Consider the following 12,633-nt stretch of genomic DNA (forward strand, 5'->3'; position numbering starts at 1 on the left):
TAAGACCTTCGGCGGCACTCTTGTTCTAGGTTTTCCACTCTTACTCTATGGACAGTCTCTCGGGAATGTCACAGGGCTCATTCCTGGGTCCGCTATTGTTTTCCTTCTATGTCATTGATATCTCTCCGATTCAGTCCTCGTATAAATATCATTACTATACTGACAACTTACAGCTATACTCTAGTGTCAGGCCAGAAGATATGAATACTATCACCGTCCAGATGAACGACGATCGGACTTCCATGCTCAAATGGACACAAAATCAGAAAATCAGAAAATGGTGAAGAACTTCGGTGCAGTTTCGGGTGAGAATTTGAATTGCCCAGAAAATGCTGCCACCATGCGCACGGAGGTTTCCGCTTGCCTCTATGCTGTCCATAATTTTCAAAATATATAACATCCCCAGGATGTGAAACGTACACGTTTGCTATCACTCATCCTGCCGGACTTCCACTGTTGCGATGTAATCCAGCAAGGCCTGAATAGCGGAAATCCTAGACGGTAAAAACAAAGCCTCAAAGCTCACGCGCGTTACATCTGCAACATCGGTCTATTAGAGTGATTAACACACGCTATGCGTACTTCGTCGGCTCATCAGTATGCGTCCACTCCAGAGATCCAATACCCACTCAGTCGTCACACACAGTCCCCCTTGTCTAATACACTAGCTGTGCCCATTCAAAAAACGAAAACATTCCAGGCCATTTTTCTGTTGCTTAGTGCTTGCCGGGACTGTCCTATACAAAGCTACGACGTATTTCCCCACACATCCATCATTCCTAGCGCGTGTCCGCATTGATACACGGTCCACTTGCTTGGTCGCTTTCGTCTACAGCAGTGTGTTTAGCCCAACTTCTGGTTTGAGATCTGTCCCTTACATGCCCACGTTGACTTGCTATAAGCATAATTTCTTATTACCCCCGCGGCGTCTACGTCCTCCTAGACCGCAATGGAAGGCTGTTTCTGCCATAGATGGTGTGCCCACATCACCTAATACACGTTTCTGTTAATTAGTTGATTATCCCTGTGACTCCCATTCTTTCCCATTACTCCTTCTTCGTATGGACCAGCCGTGCAAAGCCATTGTGCCCTGTTGGCGCGGGTGACGTAAGTTAGGTTGCTGCCTTAAGGTGCATGCAAAATTTTCTGGGGCTGGTTAACATTTTCACCGTACACGAGGGCAACATTTTCGTTTCCGTTTTTTGCAGCCCTTGTTCATATTTCGTTATTGCTGCGCGATATTCTGGCCGTATAGAGTCACCAGACGCACGATGGATCTGTAAATTTTCCTCTTTAGTTGGTTGTGTGCTTTCTTGTCACGCAACATCCTTTGAGTTGACAACTGAAACTATAGTGCACCACCTCTAAAACCACAAAAGTGACTGCTAACTTATTAATAGCCAGACGAATTTGTACCTGGAGTACTTTTGCATAAGTTAGTTGCATCCTGTAACTACAATACAATGATTTTATTAATTTATTTCATATGATTGATTTCGTGATACCCTGTCTCATCCTCTAATGTCCCGGAAAGAAGTACAGCAATAGAAAATAACGTACATCTACCGTTGGAATCCCTTATTTTCATCTGATGTACTTCAGTTTTCAGCAACATCTAATGACGTAAAACCAAATAATTAATGCAGTGCTCTTTGAGGAATTTGTTAGGCAATGCAAAATTACGGCTGCGTTTCCCTCAAAACCGTTGAGAAAGAAGGGAAGGCAGGAATATAGAGAGCTGCGTGATACAAAATTGCCTCAAAACACTCTGTTGATATTGTTGACGGAGCGTCTTTGCACCGACCGCGCGCATATCCACAACCAAACATAAATCTTTCAGCCTCCACTACGAACAAGTGTTCAGATCTCAGAAACCGGGAACATATTTATGAGGCCTTATGATGGCTACTACTGCCTCTCAAAACGGCATACACATCTTTGTAATAGTCCTTGCTTGTAATACATAAAATTCTTTCTGCTTCGCACTCCGCACATATTAATGCTAAGGCCACCCTTACGCGGAACGTGTTTCAAAGCGTGAAGAATGACGAACGTGCCTTCCATCGTGGCTGGTTCTCCCTTAGAAACGAGCTGGTGCATCACAGGGAACGTGTTCTTCACCGTTATTTGCGACCGCAGCGCCGATCCAGCGGCAGTTTTCGTCTGCATCTGAGTCTCAAATCATACAGTATGCTTACGAAAATGGACACGCTTGAAATTGTTACGCCAACTCTATTGAAACTCACATTATCTACTTTCTCGATATGCTAACCATGTTCTTCTATCTGTAGTATACACAAATAAAATATCGATAAAAATAATACGAGACAAAAAGGAAATTTTTGTTGAAATAGACGGAAGTTGCAGATGGAACGGACACAAGCTTTCGTGATTACTTTTAACTGACTAGTGCTGAATTACATCACAATAGTGGACATCAACTTTTAAAACTTCCGTTACAAATAGAGCGTTAAAAATGTCCAATAGCCTTCTACATAAGATAGAAATTATATCATAAGTCTTAATTTTTTTGTTAACTCCCAAATTGATTTCTATTAGAACGCTACTTCTATTTAGTAACTGAATTTTTAGTACCTACGAAATACGAGATCTAAAACAATAAAGTGCAAAGTTTCCTACAGCAAGAAGTGCAATCTGTCTTGCAGATAAATGGAAAAGGCCATGTCTGCACTGCAACACTGCTACTAAATTTTCTGTACTTCAAGTAAGTGTGTGTGTGTGTGTGTGTGTATGCACATAGAAATTTGTGTACATGTGTGTTTGTGTACACAATTACACACAATATTTACAAAGGACTTACATTTCCTACAGTATGGAAAGTTATTTGGATAAATAAAAGAACAAATGCTAAACTGTGATTGAATCAGGTAGACTTCCAAAACAGATTTGCAATTCACTGGTCCACGTTCCATGGCATGTTCACAAAACCGAACGAGCTCACTTCTGAGGTAATGCACCCTTATATAGGCATAACACCGAATATTATTGCACATACTTCTATGAAAGTAATAAGGAAGTCCAAGAATTTTTAGAGAAAGCACAGACGTATAAAAATAATGGCAGATAGCAGATGTGAGCCACCTAACTCGTATTTATAACAAAGCTTGTGTCCACTACACTACAGCTTATTTTGCTAAAATCTTTTACTCGACTGAAACGCCTTGAAGGTTTTAACCGCCAATATATCATTAAAACCAAACTCCGCCAGAAAAGCCAAACAGACCGCTGTGTAGTTCTCAGCCCACAGGTGTCACTGGATGCGGATATGGAGGGGCATTTGGTCAGCACACCGCTCTCCAGGCCGTATGTCAGTTTACGAGACCGGAGCCGCTACTTCTCAATAAAGTATCTCCTCAGTTTGTCTCACGAGGGCTGAGTGCAGCCCGCTTGCGAACAGCGCTCGCCAGACCGGATGGTCATCCATCCAAGTGCTAGCCCAGCCCGACAGCGCTTAACTTTCTGTGATCTGACGGGAACCGGTGTTACCACTGAGCAACGCCATTGGCCATTAAATCATTAATTAACATTTAAGTATGAAAAATCGTACCAAGAACGATTTGGCTTTTGAAAAACCTTCAGCGAGGCGTAGACTTGAAACGGCATTGGAATACAAGAACACCAAATACAAAAGTTTTTTAATAATATGATATTTACCGTAATTTTATTTCAACAAATTGCACAAAAAATGAGTCTTAGAGAGATCCGCAGTGTGGTGGTGCTTCGGATCAGCATGTAGTCCTCGTACGTAAGTACACTACTAGCCATTAAAACTGCTACACCAAGAAGAAATGGAGATGATAAACGGATTTTCATTGGACAAATATATTATACTAGAACTGACATGTGATTACATTTTCACGCAAGTTGGGTGCATAGATCCTGAGAAACCAGTACCCAGAACAACCACCTCTGGCCGTAATAACGGAATTGGTACGCCTGGGCATTGAGTCAAACAGAGCTTGGATGGCGTGTACAGCTACAGCTGCCCATGTAGCTTTAACACGATACCGCAGTTCATCAAGAGCAGTGACTCACGTTTTGTGACGAGCCAGTTGCTCGGCCACCATTGACCAGATGTTTTCAATTGGTGAGAGATATGGAGAAATGTGCGGGCCAGGGCAGCAGTCGAACATTTTCTGTGTCCAGAAAGGCCCGTACAGGACCTGCAACATGCGGTCGTGCATTATCCTGCTGAAATGTAGGGTTTCGCGGGGATCGAATGAAGGGTAGAGCCACTGGTCGTAACACATCTGAAATGTAACGTGCACTGTTCAAAGTACCGTCAATGCGAACAAGACGTGACCGAGACGTGTAACCAATAGCACCCCATACCATCACGCCGGGTGATACGCCAGTATGGCGATAACGAATACACGCATCCAATGTGCGTTCACCGCGATTTCGCCAAACACGGATGCGACCAACATGATGCTCTAAACAGAACCTGGATTCATCCGAAAAAAATGACGTTTTGCCATTCGCGCACCCAGATTCGTAGTTGAGTACACCATCGCAGGCGCTCCTGTCTGTGATGCAGCCTCAAGGGTGACTACAGCCATGGTCTCCGAGCTGATAGTCCATGCTGCTGCAAACGTTGTTGAACTGTTCGTGCAGATGGTTGTTGTCCCCATCTGTTGACTCAGGGATTGAGACGTGGCTGCAGGATCCGTTACACCCATGTGGATAAAATGCCTGTCATCTCGACTACTAGTGATACGAGGCCGTTGGGATGCATCACGGCGTTCCGTATTACCCTCCTGAACCCACCGATTCCATACTCTGCTAACAGTCATTGGATCTCGACCAATGCGATCAGCAATGTCGCGATGCGATAAACAGCAATCGCGATAGGCTACAATCCGACCTTTATCAAAGTCGGAAACCTCCTTACGCGAGGAATCACAAGAACGTTTCACCAGGCAACGCCGGTCAACTGCTGTTTGTGTATGAGAAATCGGTTGGAAACTTTCCGCATGTCAGCACGTTGTAGGTGTCGCCACCGGCGCCGACCTTGTGTGAGTGCTCTGAAAATTAGCATATCACAGCATCTTCTTCCTGTCGGTTAAATTTCGCGTCTGTAGCACGTAATCTTCGTGGTGTAGCAGTTTTAATGGACAGTCGTGTATTAACGTGAAACGCATCAAATGCGTGCTTCAAGTGCAAGCTACGTAATTCAATATGATGTCTCCTAAATTCTGTTCGTGACGTAGAAAGCAATCTTTTCATCTGATTGGCCACTTTCCTCTTCACGAAACAAAAACATCTCACGTGTCTTAGTTTTGCAGGCTTCGGAAAGCTCTGGAACGTGAAATTCCACCTTGTGATGTCACAAAACGCGATCAACTCCACGTCCAAGAACGCTTTCACGTCTCGTGTGAGGATAGCTACTGCAAAGTTTTCGATACCGCTGGAGCTGTTACCGGCTGCTCTGCGTTTTGCTGTGGTACACGGTGTGTGTGTGTGTGCATGTGTGTCTGCCCTCAGGACCATCTCGTGCCCCATCGACGGACGACTGACGCAGGGCCAGGTGCTGGCGCTGATCGCCGGCACGTGGGTCTGGACGCTGCCCTTCACGCTGATGCCGCTACTCCGCATCTGGAGCAGGTTCACCGCAGGTAAGGGCGTCCCTCCTACCTACCGGGGTGCTCCGGCCAGTGTTCACCTCGCGGACTGGCCATGATACGAGGGCTGTTCGGAAAGTATGGTCCCATGGGCAGCGAAATGAAAACCACAGTGAAAGTCAAAAATTTTTTATTCGCAACAATCAGCCACACCTTTGACCTACCTCCCTAAATAGTCGCCACTCCGACTTACACATTTGTCGTGGCGGTTTGCAAACTTTCCAGCGCCTTCGTCACAGAAAGCAGCCGCCTGTACTTTCTGCCAATTGTGTACACTGGTCTACTTCCCATTGTTTGTGCCAAACGGAGGGAGACAGTTAAGGACTGTATATGGGGGTGATCCCATCAGAAACCCTGCAGGAGCGTCTTCATTGCCACTGCATAATGCGGATGACAAAGAAGAAAGATGAGAAGAAAGAAACGCATGACATTTACATTATGTGTGCCGCATAGCTTCAGGCGAAATCTCTTACATACCAGGTGATCAAAAAGTCAGTAATAATTTGAAAACTGAATAAATCACGGAATAATGTAGATAGAGAGGTACAAATTGACACACATGCTTCGAATGACATAGGGTTTAATTAGAACAAAAAAAAGTTCAAAAAATGTCAGACTGATGGCGCTTCATCTGATCAGAATAGCAATAATTAGCATAACAAAGTGAGACAGAGAAAAGATGATGTTCTTTACAGGAAATCCTCTATATGTCCACCATCATTCCTCAACAATAGCTGTAGTCGAGGAATAATGTTGTGAACAGCACTGTAAAGCACGTCCGGAGTTATGGTGAGGCATTGGCGTCGGATGTTGTCTTTCAGCATCCCTAGAGATGTCGGTAGATCACTATACACTTGCGACCCCAAAGCCAATAATCGCACGGACTGAGGCCTGGGGACCTGGGAGGCCAAGCATGACGAAAGTGCCGGCTGAGCACACGATCATCACCAAATGACGCGCGCAAGATATCTTTCACGCGTCTAGCAATATGGGGTGGAGCGCCGTCCTGCATAAACATTGTACGTTCCAGCAGGTGTTTATCAGCCACGCTGGGGATGATGCGATTCTGTAACATATCGGCGTACCTCTCACTCGTCACGGTATCAGTTTTGCTGTCCAGCGCCATCTGTCGGACATTTTGTGAACTTTATTTTTTTATGTTCTAATAAAACCCCATGTCATTCCAAGCATGTGTGTCAATTTTTACCTCTCTATCTACATTATTCTGTGGTTTATTAAGTTTTCAAATTTATGCTGACTTTTTGATCACGCGGTACTTGGCGGGAGACACTGTTGTTTTAGCCATTTCTACGTGATCACTTTGGGCTCTGAACTGAAAAGAGCGTCGTGAAGCGTTCGAGAGGCACAGTTAAGACACTGCCCAACGCACGTGTGCAAAGATCCATCGGATTTTCACAATGGTTTCCATTTAGCGCCTAATCGGAGCTTACTTTCCGAGTACTCCTCGTATCTCCCCCTAGTGCTGACGGTGTATGCTCTTGCTTCGGTGACCCCTGCCTTACACTTTCCTGTCCTGATCGTGGCCGAGACATCAACTTCCTCTCACTGATCTCTGTGGTTGTGATCGAGTTACTAACAGAAACCAAGGGCAGGTGGGGAAATAAAAAATCTACATAAATGAGAAAGCATCTGAATCGGCAGACTGAACATACTAAATCCATAGATAGTTTGATGTTAAAGTAAAATTCAAACGTAATTCGTGAGACTATCAAATACGATATCTAAAGTTAAATTTATATGAGAAGCATTAAGCCATTTAAAACAAAGACAGGTGTTAGACAAGGGGAGGGCTTATGACCTGTACTGTTAAACTGCGTTTCAGAAAAAAATTGTATCTGGAATTTGGAGCTAAGAAATCGTAAAATTGAACCAATAATTCCGGAAAGGGAGACAAATGAAAGTAAGGTAAAATACCTGGCTTTTGCAGGCGATTTCGCAATGGCTTCAGAAAATCTGACAGAAGCAGTTACTCAAATAAGTATTCTGCCAAAAATTACGAGTAGAACCTATATTAAAGAATTGCACCAAGCAGGCAAAATAGAACGAGTTGGAAAATTTAAATATCGTGGGCGCAATTATTCAGTAGAATGGACTAGAAAAAAAATTGTAATAGATGTAAGAGTTAATGAAATGGAGACAGCACGTGGTTCGACAAAAAATATATCTACAACAAGAAACGCAAACCTAGAAAATCTAAATTAAAACACTGTACCACACTGGTAAGAGCAGAAGCTTGTGACCACATGAATGCTTAACGGTGAACACTAAGGCAGACAGAACAGAGGTACTTGAAAGACGGATCATTAGAAAAACAGTGAGTGCAACACAAACTACAGATGGCTGGAAAATGAGAAGTAACGAGGGAATCTATGAAAATATTACGAAAGTGTCAGAAGTAATAGCACAGCGAAGATGAATCTTCTTTGGACACATCTACTAAATGAATGAGAATAGGCTAATGAAACAAGTGTGTCTTTGGAAAAAAAATCGACAGAAGCATAACTAGAAAGAAAATGAAAGAATTGGAAATAACAGAAACAAAGGTGATTCATGCAACGGTTTAGAAATTACGTACTTGCAACAATTCATTGCAGACGTAGACCGGTTGTAGGTGTAACGCTTGTTGCAAGAGATCGCATTAAGCTAAACAGTTTGTAGCTGGTTTGCGGCTGACAAAAGAAAAAAAAAGAAAGAGGTAAGAAAAATGAGGTGAGGACAAAGGAAACTCGTGTTTTGGATAGTGGCTTAGCCAAGGGCGACAGCGGTCTGCTTTTAAACGCGACCGCTCGCGGTACAAACTGTAGCTTAAACGCCTCGCTAATGGCGCCTTACTGCGTTCTCTGAGATGAAGACGGGAGCACAGGAGAAGGATTTGTGGCGGGCCGCGTCGAACCTGCCAGAAGACTGATGACAAAAGAAGTTATGAGAGATGAGCGAACTTTTATTGTAACGGGTATATTAGCGTAGGTTTCCCAGCTCTGTAGATAGTGCAGTGCATGGCACTCGCGCCTGCCGTTCTATCACTTGTTGTTGCTTGCAGCAGTAAGCCTCAGCCACTACTTGAAAATGTCGAGCGTTTATCTTGAGGAAATAGTGAAGGATGTGCAAAACGAGATCTGGCGGCAGATTCGCGAGCCAAATACCGAAGCAGATCAGTGACTGTGAACTAAGACCCTCGACAACAAAATGGTTGAACTGGCTCTGAGCACTATGGGACTTAACATCTGAGGTCATCGGTCCCCCAGACTTAGAACTACTTAAACCTTGAAACGTCCCCTTAGAAAAATTATACAAGACTGTGCTTAAACTGACACACAGTATTTTTAGCGCAACGCAGTCTGACTTTCAAAAATCCCTACAATAGAATGGCCCTGACTAACATTAACTTATACCTTGCACAAATTACTTACCCCACCATAAATCTTCGTTACTCGAACTACTGCAATACAGCGAGCGCCACTACTGCCAGCTAAATAAAAGGTTCAAACTACTAAAGGCACTGATAGGCATAGTTAGCAAATGAAAGATTTTGATAGAGAACAAACAATGTATTTACCTTAATCTTGTTCAAAAGTCATAATATGTATATCAGTTCATGACATCCAGTCTTACAAATTTCAAAACTCCGCCATTTTTCTCCCCACATCCACCACTGCTGGCGGCTCACCTCCAACTGCGCAACGCTACGCACTGTTAACATCCAGCTGCCCAACACTACAATGCCAGACAACAGTGCAAACTAGCCACAGACAGCACACAGCACAGCCAGTGATTTTTATACAGAGCGCTACGTGGCGTTACCAATATAAAAACCTATACAGCCTACTTACATTGTAGTAGAGGGTAAAAATCGTAGAGGGAGACCAAGAGATGAATACACTAAGCAGATTCAGAAGGACGTAGGCTGTAGTAGGTACTGGGAGATGAAGAGGCTTGCACAGGATAGAGTAGCATGGAGAGCTGCATCAAACCAGTCTCAGGACTGAAGACCACAACAACAATATTTCACAGAGGCTGTAGTCGCCACAACTTTGCAGCGTAATCAGAATAACACTGGAATATACTAAAGGGTCTTCCTGTCTATGTATACGCAATGCGTTACATTTTTTTTTTTTTTTATTTTGAGGCTCAATTACCGCGCCTTGCACCAAGCATCGATCCTGTGCGGGTGTTCCTTCATTTCGCTGGAAACTCTGATGTCTCATTCGAATTTGTGTGGAAAGTGTTAAGGTGATAGGAGCTCTGGTTCCTTTCAGAGGGTTTCCTGACGACGTGTTCGTTCGACTACCTGACCGACGATGAGGACACCAAGGTGTTCGTGGGCTGCATCTTCGCGTGGTCCTATGCATTCCCACTGTGCCTCATCTGCTGCTTCTACTACCGCCTCATCGGAGCCGTCCGGGAGCACGAGAAGATGCTGCGCGACCAGGTGAGTCGGCGTTCCTTGTCCACTGCAACGGAAGTTCTCACGTCAAGATAATAAGCACTCCGGCCAAAAACATACGCCACCCACTTATCGCGTGCAACACCGCCTCTAGTCTTGACTCAGAATAGTGCAGTGTCTGCATTTGACACTGTCAGTATACAGGGTGATTCAAAAAGAATACTACAACTTTAGGAATTTAAAACTCTGCAACGATAAAAGGCAGAGCTAAGCAATATCTGTCGGCGAATTAAGGGAGCTATAAAGTTTCATATAGTTGTACATTTGTTCGCTTGAGGCGCTGTTGACTAGGCGTCAGCGTCAGTTGATGCTAAGATGGCGACCGCTCAACAGCAAGCTTTTCGTGTTATTGAGTACGGCAGAAGTGAATCGACGACAGTTGTTCAGTGTGCATTTCGAACGAAGTATGGTGTTAAACCTCCTGATAGGTGGTGTATCAAACGTTGGTATAAACAGTTTACAGAGAATGGGTGTTTGTGCAAAGGGAAAAGTTCTGGACGGCCGAGAACGAATGATGAAAATGTAGCACGCATCCAGCAAGCATTTGTCCGCAGCCCAGGAAAATCGACTCGCAGAGCTAGCAGAGAGCTGCAAATTCCACAATCAACTGTATGGAGAGCCCTACGAAAAAGGTTAGTTATGAAACCTTATCGTCTGAAATTGGTTCAAGCACTGTCTGCAGCTGATAAGATTAAAAGAATCGATTTTTGTGATTTTATCCTTGCTCAAATGGAAACATGAATCTTTCGTTTCAAAGATTGTGTTTAGTGATGAAGCAACTTTCCACACTAACGGGAAAGTCAACCGTCACAATGTCTGTATATGGGGCACTGAGAATCCGCGGGAAACAACGCAGTATGAACGTGACTCGCCTAAGGTGAGCGTTGTCTGTGCCATTTCAGCCAATGAAGCTTTTGGTCCCTTTCTCTTCGAAGGTGCTACTGCAACTGGACTACAGTATCTGGAGATGTTAGAGTATTGGCTGTTCCCTCAGCTCGAACAAGAAGCACAACAATTCATATTTCAGCTGGATGCAGCGCCACCACATTGGCACTTATCTGTCCGTAACTACCTGAACGTCAACTACCCGAGGCGATGGATCGGCTGCCAGGCAGCCCGTGACAGAGCAATTCATCACTGGCCTCCAAGTAGCACTGTCCTTACCCCCTGCGATTTTTTCTTATGGGGGTATGTTAAGGATATGGTGTTTCGGCCACCTCTCCCAGCCACCATTGATGATTTGAAACGAGAAATAACAGCAGCTATCCAAACTGTTACGCCTGATATGCTACAGAGAGTGTAGAACGAGTTGGAGTATCGGGTTGATATTGCTCGAGTGTCTGGTGGGGGCCATATTGAAGATCTCTGAACTTGTTTTTGAGTGAAAAAAAACCTTTTTAAATACTCTTTGTAATGATCTATAACAGAAGGTTACATTATGTTTCTTTCATTAAATACATATTTTTAAAGTTGTGGTATTCTTTTTGAATCACCCTGTATTTTACGTTCCGCTGGGCCCGCAGCATAGCATACACCCGTGTAAGACACAGCTCAAAAACTAGCTGCAACATGTTAATATGTTTTTAAATATCTTACACGACAGGCCTCTTTCGGTTTTCGTCATTGTTGAGTTACGTCTAGTTGGGTATTTGTAATCATGTAACATTGTAGAAAAGAGCAGTCAAAACTGAAATATCAAAATACCTGAAAAAAAAGTAATACATTTACCAAGATATAAAAAAAAACTACTATGGATGCAATATGGTCTTCACTTCCAACTAGACGTCACTTGAAAATGTCAATAAGCCGAAACAGGCGTGTCGTGTAAAATATTTTTTAAAATATGTTACCTTTTTGCAGCTAGCTTTGGAGCATTTGTTTTCATTATATACTGTCTTTTAAATGCAGAGGAGAGAATGGATAGGTGGAAAGAGTACAACGAAGCATATATGAGGGGGGAAGATTTATCTGATGATAGAAGAAACAGGAGTCGATTTAGAAGAGACAGAGGATACAGTATTGCAATTTAAGAGAGCTTTGGAGTACTTAAGATCAAATAAGGGAGAACGGATAGATAACATTCCATCAGAATTTCTAAAACCATTGGGGGAAGTGGCAAACAAAATGGCTATATACGTTGGTGTGTGGAATGTATGAGTCTCGCGACATACCATCTGACTTTCAGAGAAATAACATCCATATAATTCCGATGACTACAAGAGCTGGAAAGTGCGAGAATTGCAGCACATTCAGCTTATCAGCTCATGCATCCGAGTTACCGACAAGAATAATATATAGAAGAATAGACAAGAAAACAAAAGGCAAGAATAAAGGAAAATCAAGACACGTTCATAGGATTTATTGACCTGGAAAAAGCATTCGACAATGTAAAATGATGCAAGATGTTCGAAATTCTAAGAAAAACAGGGGTAAGCTATAGGAGAGAGGGTAATATACAATATGTAGAAGAGCAAAGGGGGAATAACAAGAGCGGGTGACCAAGAACGAACTGCTCGGATTAAAAAG

General features: G+C 43.5%; 1 protein-coding gene across 2 annotated transcripts in view; it reads left to right on the forward strand.

The window, feature by feature from the left end:
• LOC126355196 (opsin-2) overlaps window positions 1-12,633 on the forward strand; it is a 61,460-nt gene that overhangs the window by 26,321 nt on the left and 22,506 nt on the right. For both annotated transcript variants that reach the window (XM_050005422.1, XM_050005423.1), the window contains exons 4-5: window positions 5,506-5,636; window positions 9,920-10,092. In XM_050005422.1, the coding sequence (XP_049861379.1) occupies window positions 5,506-5,636; window positions 9,920-10,092 (304 nt within the window). The remainder of the gene's footprint in view (window positions 1-5,505; window positions 5,637-9,919; window positions 10,093-12,633) is intronic.

Source organism: Schistocerca gregaria, chromosome 3 (assembly GCF_023897955.1).
Source record: "Schistocerca gregaria isolate iqSchGreg1 chromosome 3, iqSchGreg1.2, whole genome shotgun sequence".
NCBI lineage: Eukaryota > Metazoa > Arthropoda > Insecta > Orthoptera > Acrididae > Schistocerca > Schistocerca gregaria.